At 42.6% G+C, this 12,199-nt stretch overlaps 1 protein-coding gene across 1 annotated transcript in view; it reads left to right on the top strand.

Annotated features, from left to right (window-relative positions):
- LOC117499237 (collagen alpha-1(XXVIII) chain-like) overlaps nucleotides 1-11,743 on the top strand; it is a 31,260-nt gene extending 19,517 nt beyond the window's left edge. Inside the window, exons 16-35 of the mRNA XM_034151614.1 lie at nucleotides 130-198; nucleotides 978-1,046; nucleotides 1,179-1,247; nucleotides 1,332-1,403; nucleotides 2,417-2,485; nucleotides 2,601-2,672; nucleotides 2,811-2,879; nucleotides 3,564-3,632; nucleotides 4,006-4,074; nucleotides 4,588-4,656; nucleotides 5,007-5,075; nucleotides 5,993-6,061; nucleotides 6,170-6,238; nucleotides 6,331-6,411; nucleotides 6,564-6,599; nucleotides 6,884-6,920; nucleotides 7,078-7,635; nucleotides 8,916-9,199; nucleotides 9,273-9,456; nucleotides 10,435-11,743. Of these exons, the coding sequence (XP_034007505.1) occupies nucleotides 130-198; nucleotides 978-1,046; nucleotides 1,179-1,247; nucleotides 1,332-1,403; nucleotides 2,417-2,485; nucleotides 2,601-2,672; nucleotides 2,811-2,879; nucleotides 3,564-3,632; nucleotides 4,006-4,074; nucleotides 4,588-4,656; nucleotides 5,007-5,075; nucleotides 5,993-6,061; nucleotides 6,170-6,238; nucleotides 6,331-6,411; nucleotides 6,564-6,599; nucleotides 6,884-6,920; nucleotides 7,078-7,635; nucleotides 8,916-9,199; nucleotides 9,273-9,456; nucleotides 10,435-10,625 (2,274 nt within the window). The 3' untranslated portion in view covers nucleotides 10,626-11,743. The remainder of the gene's footprint in view (nucleotides 1-129; nucleotides 199-977; nucleotides 1,047-1,178; nucleotides 1,248-1,331; nucleotides 1,404-2,416; nucleotides 2,486-2,600; nucleotides 2,673-2,810; nucleotides 2,880-3,563; nucleotides 3,633-4,005; nucleotides 4,075-4,587; nucleotides 4,657-5,006; nucleotides 5,076-5,992; nucleotides 6,062-6,169; nucleotides 6,239-6,330; nucleotides 6,412-6,563; nucleotides 6,600-6,883; nucleotides 6,921-7,077; nucleotides 7,636-8,915; nucleotides 9,200-9,272; nucleotides 9,457-10,434) is intronic.
- The last annotated feature ends 456 nt before the right edge of the window (nucleotides 11,744-12,199 follow it).

The following is a 12,199-nucleotide window of genomic DNA, read 5'->3' as shown; positions in this document are numbered from 1 at the left end:
GATGTGAAGAATGTTTATATCTGTGTGCTTTCCACATGCTGTAAATCATGAACTTGACATTTGATGCACTGTAATACTATCAACACTACCAGCTGGTGTCATCATTAACCTTCTGATCCAACCCTGCAGGGGGACTTCGGCCCCCCGGGTCTTCCAGGGCCACTCGGCCTCCCAGGAGTTGGCATACAGGGCGAGAAGGCAAGTGACTCCCACTTTATTTAACTGCTATACAGTTAGTGTGAGACATTCTTTTCATCAATTACATTTGAGTTTGTTTCAGAGACTGAACAAAAATGTTGGGAAAGGGAAGGGGGCGGATAAATAAATATGAATAAGAATGTAGCCTAGGGTTCGTAAGGTCAGTCTGACTTACCGTTCGTCATTATTACAAAAATATGTAATGCGTAAGTTGCACAACTGTTCATGTTTTGGAGCAACAGCTGTGGCCGTTTCCCTAATATGATAACACAAGTTCAGTGCTGTCAGAAGTGGAACTGTATATACTTTACTCAAGTACTGTACTTAAGTACAATTTTGAGGTTACTTGAGTCTTTTTCTTGACACTTTTACTTTTCTCTCGACTACAATTCAGAGGGAAATACTGTATATTTTACTCCACAATATTTGTTCTGATAGCTTAAAAACGTTGTCTATAAGAACAACTTTTTAGATTATCATTCATAAATATCGTTAAGTTATTTTGTCATACAAAAACCATTAATGCTGACACAATTTGTGAGGGAACATTCAAGCGAATAATGGAGTTTATTCCATGATGAAAATAATCATTAGTTTGATACAAAATAGTTTATAATGAGCTCCACTATCTTCAAGGGGAAGACGACTATAAAGAACCAAGATATTTTGTTTTTATAACCATCATATTTGCACAGTTCCTTAGCCATCCAATTATAAGTTGGTGTTCGTTTTTATTTAATCTGGCTTTTTTGTATAACTGCATCCATTGATCGTTACAGGGTGTGGAAGGACCAAGGGGCCCATTGGGGAGCAGAGGCCCCGCAGGAGAGGGCTTTGCTGGATCCAAGGTTTGTCTTTGATAACACTGTGGTTCAGTTGGATGCTAAATCTGCACCATTAAAGCCCCTTTGCACATAAAAGAGTAGTATCCAGCCTAAGATAGGAGCTATAATAAGATCCACTGCCGTGTTGTCTCACAGGGGGACCAGGGGTTGCCGGGCGAGGTTGGCGGCCCAGGAGAGAGAGGGGCCGGAGACCCTGGAGCGAAGGTGAGTCACAGCGCACATCAACGGCAACTACAACCCTAACGTTCTGGTTCACACCCTGACACGCAGCCATGGTTCTTTCTCCAGGGGGAGCCGGGGTCTACGGGGCTGTCCGGTCTGCCCGGCCTGCCAGGGGAGGACGGAGCCCCGGGACAGAAGGTAGGTCAAGTTTTTTCATTATAATGTCACATGCATCAATAATATATCCACCCCCAACCGGATGACATTATTTAGAAAAAGAGACAACTTCATTTTTACAAGATAATTAAAATACAAATAACACTAAGAAATAAACCATCTGGACATTTATTACAAGCTTTAGAATCAAAGGAAGCCTACTTATAAGCATTCAAATGACAACATATTCCATTTTCTCATGATCCGTTCAGCCCCAGACCATTTTGTCATATTTTTTTGTAGGCGGAGGTAAGAATTTACCTTTTTTTACTATGTTCCATCTGAATTGACTCTGACTGAGAAAAATCTATATTGATTCTGACACTTCTACATCGAACTCACAGATGTAACCTTGCTTTGATAAAAGAAATTATTCATATAACCCTTTTAGAAGTGAAGTTGTAGTCATTTGTTTTGGGCATGTCATTTTCGAGCCTGAAACCTGAAAAACAGGCTCGGGGCTTAACAGGTTAACAGTCAATTCATTTTATGTACATTAGGACAATACAGAAGAAAGTGTGATTCATTCTCAACTCTTAATTCTGATCATTCCTACGACCTGTTGTCCTCCTGGATGTTTGAAATCAAACGTCGGTGTTCTCAACTGTGAGGCTAAGGACCTTTGTCTTCTTATAAGTTCACTATAACGTAACATATAACATTATTTAATACAACTTTTGGTTTTAACAAGATATTTTCTAACCATTTTCCTCAAGTCTTGCAAGTAACTGTCTTCCTCTTGTCTTCACACTGCATGATGGATTGTTTCCTGTACATGTATGCAATTCAATATTCTCAAAACAGCAGGAAGTCCATGGAGAATGATGTCATTTACATTATTATCGACCCTGTAGGAAATGATTCCAGTCTTATCATTTCACATGTTGCCTTATTGATCAATGTAGAAGCACACTTGGAAATGTATGTTCTGTATCTGTTTTTCTCCTAAATCAAACCTGTGAAAGTATAAAACCTGTGTGTGTGTGTGTGTTCAGGGAGAGACAGGACCCACAGGCCTCAGGGGGTTAGAGGGGACCCCTGGAATTGGCATCCAGGGTGAGAAGGTAAAAAAAAGTGACATTTTTGCATTTCTTGCACTTGGACTTTGCTGACCTGCATATAATAAGTACAGTCACAGCTATCATATTAGTAAGTGTATTCCCAAATGTGGTGTTTCAGGGCGACCAAGGCCAGAGAGGGATCCGGGGCCTGCACGGCCCCCCCGGCATCGCTGGGCCCTCAGGACCAAAGGTGAGGAGCTGTTAGCTTCATTAGCCATCATTATTTTTAATATTTGCATTGAGACCCTGTCCATGGCCTCTTGGAAGGGTATACATGTAAAGGAATGATGGCAGAAGAGAATTGACGATTTGCATTAATCTTCATCAGGGAGAACCAGGGGCGCAGGGCAGGGGGGGCTCAGCCGGGCCCCCAGGACGCTTCGTCTCTGGGCCAAAGGTAACACAACCTACTGCAGTGACAATAGAAACTGTGGAAGCTTCTAAGTGATTATATTTGTGATCGTTAAAACTCAGTTAAAATGTTTCAGGAGCTTTTTATATCTCATTCCCTCTTTTGGCCAGGATGGTCATTACCTCACCAAAATAACACTGGCATTAGTCATTCCTCTCTAGTTTAAGCAATTTAAAGGTGAAATATTAAAGCAGTTCCAAATAAATTTGAAAGACCTCTTGCCATCCACGCCAATTATTTATTTTTAATAGTGGTTTTCTTGTAAAAACACAGATAGATGTATGTGTGTATTAAATGTTTGGCACCCAAACGCATTATATGTGAGGCCAGGTAAACCTGCTTTTTTTGTTAGATGATCTTTTTCTTCTTCACTGAGTTTTGTTTACTGTCCGTAATAGTGTATCCTTGTGCGAGTGCACGATACAAACAAATCCATCATCAGCAAATATAGTGCGGCCAGACACCAAGTGCATAGCTCGTACCAACTTTAAATGTTTACAAAGTGATATTTATTCGGTCTTAAACAATCACGTGTTACTCTTGCTAAACTCCTGTCAAACCTCAACCTGCCCAGGTACAGTAACTGGAGCTCTCTAGATCATACAATGATGTAATTGAGAAAACGATCCAGTATTTGAATTCAATAAGAATGTGTAACGTCTGTTCCAGGGTGATGTTGGCCCGAGTGGTCCTCCTGGTCCGCTCGGTGAGACTGGCTACGGACTTCCTGGTCCAAAGGTAACACTCAGTGTAAACATCTGCTCGAAAACACAATGTGTTTGTTACTATGGGATGACCACAAACACTTGAAGCATGATGTCATAGCTAGACACTCTCCACATCTGGGGAACGATCAATTATAGCGTAAATGTAATCGCTGAGCAGCATCCAAGCAGAACAAAGGGGATGAGGTCCTGTCGTGCTGAACTCAATGTTAAAGCATACTTCGTAGATTTAACCTTTCCCTGTTTTGATGTATTGCACAACACGTACTCACTACACAGCAGCAGATAGCACATGTGCCCATTCACCTCCACATTCCTTCCTCTTCTTTGAACACGGATCTGTAAATCACTTTGTATCCTGGATGAATGAATGATTTGTTCTGCAGGGGGACCGTGGAGACTTTGGCCCTTCAGGTCCATTCGGCCCCAAAGGAGAGGGCTTCCCCGGCCCCTCGGTGAGGAGCTGAAACACACACTGACATTCCCATTTGTCCACTCATACATCTGTTCATCCATCACTCGTCACATTACATTAAGTCAGCTATACATCTGTCTTTTCCCTCCCTTAATCTACTTATCGGTTCCAGACATATATTCAAATGTATTACCAAAAGTTACGGTAGCTGACCCTCATGTACATTCTCCTTCATTTAGACCATAGAAAGCAGACACATGGGGCGAATACAAAGCACTGGAATGACTCACTGGGGAAGAGAGTTAAAGGGATACTTCAACATCTTGGGAATTAGGCATATTTATGTGTCACTATATTGCCAATGAGATTGATACCAAAAATGAAACCAACTGAATCTTATGAATGCAAGTTTCCTTGCAAAATTACTATTCCTTTAATCATGTCACCATCTCTCAAGGTGTCCGTGGAAATGCTAAAACTTCAAAGTAATCTTTCAATTTCGCATTTTGAATGTAAGTCTGTCTTAAGATTGTATTCTACCTCCATGTTATAGGGCCCTCCTGGTCTGCCTGGACTCACAGGAGAACCCGGACAGGAAGGAGTGGGCATCCCTGGACCAAAGGTGAGATAAAATGATGTTTGTAAAGTTAGTGCAAGTTTGGGACTAATGGGGAAAGTGTGATGTATTAGTGTTTATAAAACAAATGGTTCTTTAGGAGGACAATACGCAGTGTAATATATTGTGCTAATACTTTGGCTAAATGAACCTCTGCAGTGAAAAGCAATTGCCAAAGATCAATTTGAACGTTCTTGGAGTGAAAGTATCATCCCAGTGAAGGATGTGGTCATTTGTTTGAGAAAACTAATTAAAGGGAAATATTTCACACAGCACAGGAGTTAATTTGTTGATGGATTTTAAATTGCTGTGTTGTAAGTGTTACACATATCTTCACCGTGTTTTCTCTTCTGCAGGGGGATGTCGGTTACCGAGGGTTGCCAGGTTTGCCAGGACCTCTGGGCGAGGGCCTCCAAGGACCTCTGGTACCGCAGCAATTTCTACTTTTCAGATTTGACAGTTTTTTTTATTAAAATGATTTCCATTTCAACTTTACATCCAGCTTTTAAAACTCATAAAATACTGTTTGTATTCTGTTTCTGCTGAAGTGAGTCTAGGCCCACATTGCAGTGTGTTAACTTATGCAGAAAGCTGTGATTTTATTTGACGACCAACTGGGTCAATTGAGTCATATTCTCTGAAGGATTGCGTCTTTGCCGTAGAGTCGGAGAGTTCCAGATTGAAAAAGAACGTCCAAAGCACAGGGGTCTTATATATTCTACAGCTGACAGTTCATTTGTTCAGGGCATTTATCATGATTCTCCCGCAGCACTCTGACATATTAATGCAGAGCGTGAATCTCCACAGACATGTGTGTGTGATGAGAAGCAGGCCTAGTCAGCTGAAATCTGGGGAATCAGAACCATCACACAAATGAGTTCTACATTTGTTCAAGAAAGAGGAATTAGTGGTTACACATGTGTGATACATCGCTGGTGTGGCCTCTAACACGCTCAAACAAGTTCAAGTTGTATTTAGAAAGAAAGAAAATGTGCCTTTTATTAGAAAACAGCAAAAACTGGACTGTTGCCTGCATGCAACTAAAGCAAGCTCAAATGTCATTTGACGACAGATTAAAAATCTAAGTTAAAATGTTTGTTATACCTATTCTGAAACTAGCTGTTGCGACAATTTACTCTTTAGGTAAATGTGCACTGAGGCAATACATTAGGTGACATGCAGGGTCATTTTCTCATAGAAAGCTGGGGGAATGTTTCAGACACAGAGGTCGCAGCTTTGTTTGCATAATATGTGGTCGAATGTTAATAGAAATTGTATAAAATAAGGAAAATTGAATGAAGTCCATTCCAATATGACCCTCAATGTATCCTCTGTACTGCAGGGTAACGCTGGGCGGCCTGGCCCCTCAGGGCCGACAGGGCCACAAGGACAAGGAGTTCAGGGACCAAAGGTAAGCTATTGTTTATCCTTACAAATAGAAATCAATGTATTTCTCATGTTCATCTGAGGTCTCTAACTACCATGCACATAGAGAAGGTAACTCATGTGTTTGTTTCAGGGGGAGCAGGGGTCCCAGGGTGTGACAGGGACGAGGGGGTTGCCTGGAGAAGGCTTTTCTGGAGCTAAAGTGAGTCATTATGTGGTCCAGGAGCACTGATGTGGGTTTCTATGCACTTATATGTCCTGACTGCTGATATTATGCTTTCTAATGTGTGACAGGGTGACCGAGGCTCTGGAGGGGAGAGGGGGCTGAAGGGAATCAAAGGAGAGCTGGGAGACCCTGGAAACGCTGGGCAGCCTGTGAGTGACCCTCAATATCATCAATATGTCCATTTACTCTGATTGCTTTGACATAATTATGCTCTTAGCCTTTTGTCTCGTAAATGGAATTTAAAATGTGTGGAAACTCAGCAAATGTGAGAGTATTAGAACTACTTTTTGTCTCCTCTCAGGGCAGCTCTGGTGTCAAAGGTGAAGCCGGCCTCACTGTGAGTCTCTATTTTTTCTATGCTTTCTCCAGTAGCATAATGTTCGTACGTTTACGCCTCTTTGGGAGTATTGTACTTTTTGTGACAGTGTTAGTTAGATTAGATGAATTTTTGTCATACCCTTTCTTTCAACTGAAAACATTGCATGTTCAAATCAGATTTGTATGGTAAACTGAAGTAAGTGTTAATAATATTGCTATTCTTACAAAAGTAAAGGGTGAATGACTCGGTCGAACACTTATTTTTATTCCTACACTCAAACTGCATTGGTGTATTTGTTTCAGAGGGACGACATCATTCGGATGATCAAAGAGATCTGTGGTAAAGTCACTTATATTTCTCACTTCTCCATATTGACTAACCGCACAGATTACGTTTCTGAATCTAAGCCACTGTTTGATCTTATCTGTAAATCATTAGCTCCGATTCCACAGAGTAAACCCTTCCTCCATGATCTCATATGTTGATGTGCTTCCAGGATGTGGGATCAAGTGTAAGGAGAGGCCCATGGAGCTGGTGTTTGTCATTGACAGCTCAGAGAGCGTGGGCCCGGATAACTTTGAGATCATCAAGGACTTTGTGGCGGCGCTGGTGGACCGCGTCACGGTGGGCCGCAACGCCACCAGGATCGGCCTGGTGCTGTACAGCCTGGAGGTGAAGCTGGTGTTCAACCTGGCCCGCTACAACACCAAGCAGGACATCAAGCAGGCCATCAGGAACATCCCGTACATGGGAGAGGGCACTTACACCGGGACAGCCATCCGTAAAGCCACCCAGGACGCGTTCTACAGCTCCCGTGTGGGGGTCAGCAAAGTGGCCATCGTGATCACTGACGGGCAGACGGACAAGCGGGAGCCGGTGAAGCTGGATCTGGCCGTACGAGAAGCTCACGCCGCCAATATCGAGATGTTCGCTCTGGGGATTGTGAACACCTCAGACCCAACACAGGCCGAATTCATGAGAGAACTCAATCTGATCGCCTCGGACCCCGACACCGAGCACATGTTCCTCATCGACGACTTCAACACTCTGCCAGGTTAGAGAAGTGTGTCTTTGTCGGTGTGTCAGTGTTATGGCGCGTTTCCACTACAGCCCGCAGCCCGGTTTAAGAGGGCTGTGACGTCAGCGGCCCGTCTTTGGTTGCGTTTCCACTTGGCCTAGTACCGGCCGGCGGGTCCTAATTCACAGTTTTTCTGGCCTCATAAAATCGTGGGGCCAGGGCCAGAGGCAACGAGGCTGAGTCGGGCTGAGTATGCTAAACTAGAGAGAGCGTTGCTGGCAAGGGGGCAACAACTACAACAAGATGGACATATTTGACCGTGATTTAATTGTAATACACGTTTCAAAATGATGCCGAAGTAACAACATACTGATACCGGTTAGTAAAAACCATGAATTAATGCTTTGTCAAGTCTGCAGACAGACGGCAGGGGAAAAACCTTTTAAAATGCTTGTTTTCTAAATGGAGATTGGCTAAGCTAACGCAGTATATGCTCCGACCGTCCACACTCACAACAACGGCCTATACAGACATAAATAAAGCAGCGACTGTATTCGCCATGACACAGGCAGTCTGTGGTTTGTACTTGTTTAACTTTTGTCTAGTTTCTGAACATATATGAGGAGCTGTGAGCTCTGAGTGCTAACAGCTAACGGCTGTGTTGTTTTTCTGGGGTCCTGTGAAGATCACGTCACGGCTCCGCCTACACTGCGTTACTATAGATACTGCCCCAGTTCCTAAACTGTAATGGAAATGCGCCATAAAGTGAGCCAGTCCTAACGAGGCCCAGCCATACCGAGCGGGGCCGAGCGAGGCCGTGTAGTGGAAACGCGACATTATATTCCTCAATCTTTGAGGGATATGAGCTTAATACATTCAATGGTATTTGTGTAAAATGCCAGTGCCCAAATTCTAAAGATAGTTTTAATTATTTTATGAGATTTAAAGTGTGACGCAAATGTTCCCCTTGTGTTACTTAGAAATCTTGGATAGAATGTATAACCCAGGCTTAAAACCAGTTTCCTGTACCAAGAGATCATAGTGGCCCCATCCAATATTCTGAAAACAAATCAACGTGAACATCCTAGTGGTTCTAGAGAAAAAAGTCCTATGGGGAACAGGAATGTCTGTACACTATATATACTGGCAACCCATCCAATAGCTGTTGAGATGTTTTGATCTGGACTTAAATGGTGGACTTACCAACAGATCCCTCCCCAGAACCATGCTGCTAGTATATCCCAATAGGTGTAGAATCTGTCGAGACGACACTTCCTGTATCTCTGACCTCTCCTCTCTCTCTGTCTTTGTCTTAGCGCTGGAGTCCAAGTTGGTCAGCCAGTTCTGTGAGGACGAGAATGGAGCCCTGATATATAACAGAATAACAAATGGCTACAACGGCAATGGGAACAACGGATACAGGAACGGAAACAACGGGAAGTACGCCGTTGGAGGATATCCCTTCAGGCCTTCCACTGAGCAGCAGGTTCGTAACACCGGCACCAACACAGGGGTCCAGGTCGACTCCAAACAGCAGGGCGGCACAGGGTCCAGCACAGGGTCCAGCACAGGGTCCAGCAAAGGATCCAGCACAGGACATGTAAGGAACATACATCTATAATTATATTTAATTAACATTATGAAGCTGTTGACACCGGTTTTGTGCCTCTCAGGGAGGAGGAAGTCAGTATGTGTTGACTGGAAACGAGCGCGGGGACACATTTAACCGCAACACCTCAGAGGGAGAGGAATCCTCCAGTACGAGAGGCTCCTCCTCCTCCTCATCTTCTTCCTCAAGAACAACCATATCATCCTCGGGAGTATCCATAGAGCGCGTGAAGCCAGCTCTTCCCAAAGGTACAGATGCGTTTCCATAATCCTCTTAAACAGCCAGTGCACGCAGAGACATGACACACTAGCATACCTGTGCACAAAAGAGAGCGCTCGTCCAAAACAATTATTTGTAATTACAGAAAAACACTAGCAACAAATGAAAAGAGGTGAAGAAACTTCCTGTTGTTGACTTCTCCAGCAGCAGGAATACAATAAATCATGCCTTTAGCTTTAATTATAATCAAACAAGCGATGTGTTATAATCATAGCGTGCACATGAGTGTTTTTAACTGCATCATTGCTGGAACTCATTTCCAAGTGAGGAGAGATTCTCTTTGGCGTTCCTCTGAATCATTGGTTCAGATCACTTTGAGCTGCTGTTCAACATGCTCCTCCTGACACAGAGACTGAGATATAACTAATACCCAGACTTCAGGTAAGCTCATCTTTTGCACGAAGCATAAGGAATCATTTACCTTGAGTTCTGGGTCAATTAAATATGGGTCATACGTACACTTTTCAGTTACTCCCTGATAAATCATGCATTACTACAGAAACGCGCCATGACTAATGGAAAAGCCGTCAGTGTTTGTGCGATGGGCGTTATTTCTCTGCCCCACGGCGGTGTGTTTTAATATGTTCAGATTTATGAGCTCGTTTTATGAACCTCAAACTATAAGGCTACTGACGGCCCCTGGGAAGAAAACCACCAGGTACGATGAAAAAATGATACAAAAGATACTCGAGACAAGAAATATGAATGTTTAAAAATACAGGACAATAGTGTGTGTGTGTGTCTGGCTCATACTGTATGTAGGTGAGTGGGGGGGCATGTCTGTGCTTAATCTGCCCATGATGCATGTGGTAGCAGGGGACTCTGCGGTTATGATAAGTGCTTTCTGATTGACACTCGGTAATGAGGTCTACAGGTGAGGAGCAGAGAGGCCAATTATTTTTGATGCAGTGAGGATGATTTGCTAGACTCTGCTCGTCTTCCTGCAGAGAGCGTGCCGCTGGACCCTCACTGCGGCCTGGTTCTGGACCAGGGCACGTGTCGAGACTACAACATCCGCTGGTACTACGACAAGCAGGCCAACGCCTGCGCACAGTTCTGGTACGGAGGCTGCAACGGCAACAAGAACCGCTTTGACACGGAGGACGAGTGCAAGAGGACGTGTGTGATCATCGCCTGATATCTGGTGACTCATCCCTTCAATGTTAACATGTCACTCACACCTAGCCTGTCATACAGAGAAATTGACACAATTTCCTCAGCTGAAATGAGGACATAAGAATGTTATTGGTTCAAAAGTACTGACTTTTATGGGGTTTTTTTCAGGATGCTGAGTGAAGGCATCTGTCAAACATCTGCTGTAGGAGAGGCAGCTAACATCAGCTATTTTTCATAGGGTTGTGTAGTTTCTGCATAATCCTCCGGCATTTACATTTACACTGATGTTCTATATCCCTGTTACAATTATGTCTGTCCTGTTTAACTCATTGTAAAATCATCTTCCTGTAATTATAGTGAAAGAGATCCCATTTTGACAGATACCTCCGTTGTTTTTTATCTCAGCATCTAACTCAGGAGATAGTCCAGCGCTCCTACTCAGGAATACAGATGAGCTTCACTGTGTGCGTTCTTTTTCCAGGGATCCCCACACCTCTCGGACACGATCACGTTTGTGAGAGCTGCAAAGATTGTGAAAAAAATGACTGACCAGTAAATCCTCTGGTACCTTGTCAGGGTCAGAATCAGAAATCAATGTGCCACAATAGTGTAGTGTAGCCGTTCATTTTTTTACTCCAAAATATAAATGTATGTCCTTTTTTAGTGCATCATCGCAAGAGCCAATAACACACAAATGAAGCCTCTCATTACTTATATCAATAACATGTATGTTGTCCTTATATATAAATGACTGATGCTCTGTAACTTCATGGAATAACTGCATTTGAATGTGTTTTGTTTGTTGAATTAAAATGTGATTTTTTTTTTAATGTTTTTTTTCTTATTACTGCTTATATTTGCAGTAAACTGATGGACGGACTCACATACACACACACACACACACACACACACACACACACACACACACACACACACACACACACACACACACACACTGCCCTCTACTGGGTAACACATGCTCATGTCACTGAAGTGTTACCACAGTACAACATACTATGACTGTACTTCCATTGTTGGTTTGTCACTATATTACCCATCTGTACTGTATACATCCATATTGTACTGTTACATGTTCAACATTTGATGTCAAACATTCTAAATAAATCTGATCCAAACTAATACAGTATGTGCAAAAGCTCACATTCATATTAAGGGACCGTATGAACATTATTTTTAAATACATTTAACATGATAACAGTTATATACAAAGTAAGACTGTATTATGATCCAAGTGTATTCCAATTGTTTTACTATTCTGTTTATTGATACGAGACATGTTGATTGTGGCTGTTCAATGTTTGATATTTTTTATAATCCGATCAGTTCTGTGCATGCATTTTCAGTTCATGGACAATTTCGCGACTAGCCAAATTGTAACCAACCAAGACCCTGAATGTAAGTATATTATTATTCCGGTTAAACTAAAATGGAGTGTTTGGAATGAGATCTTACCATTATCGTATTCATCTTAAATGTCCAACCAAGGACGGGAAATCATTGTTTACCCAGCTACAATGACACATTACATTACACCAATGCAGGAAATCGCATTAAATCACAGCCATTTTACAATGA

This window comes from Trematomus bernacchii, unplaced genomic scaffold (genome assembly GCF_902827165.1).
Source record: "Trematomus bernacchii unplaced genomic scaffold, fTreBer1.1, whole genome shotgun sequence".
NCBI classification, from domain to species: domain Eukaryota; kingdom Metazoa; phylum Chordata; class Actinopteri; order Perciformes; family Nototheniidae; genus Trematomus; species Trematomus bernacchii.
This window is presented reverse-complemented; position numbering and strand designations above follow the sequence as displayed.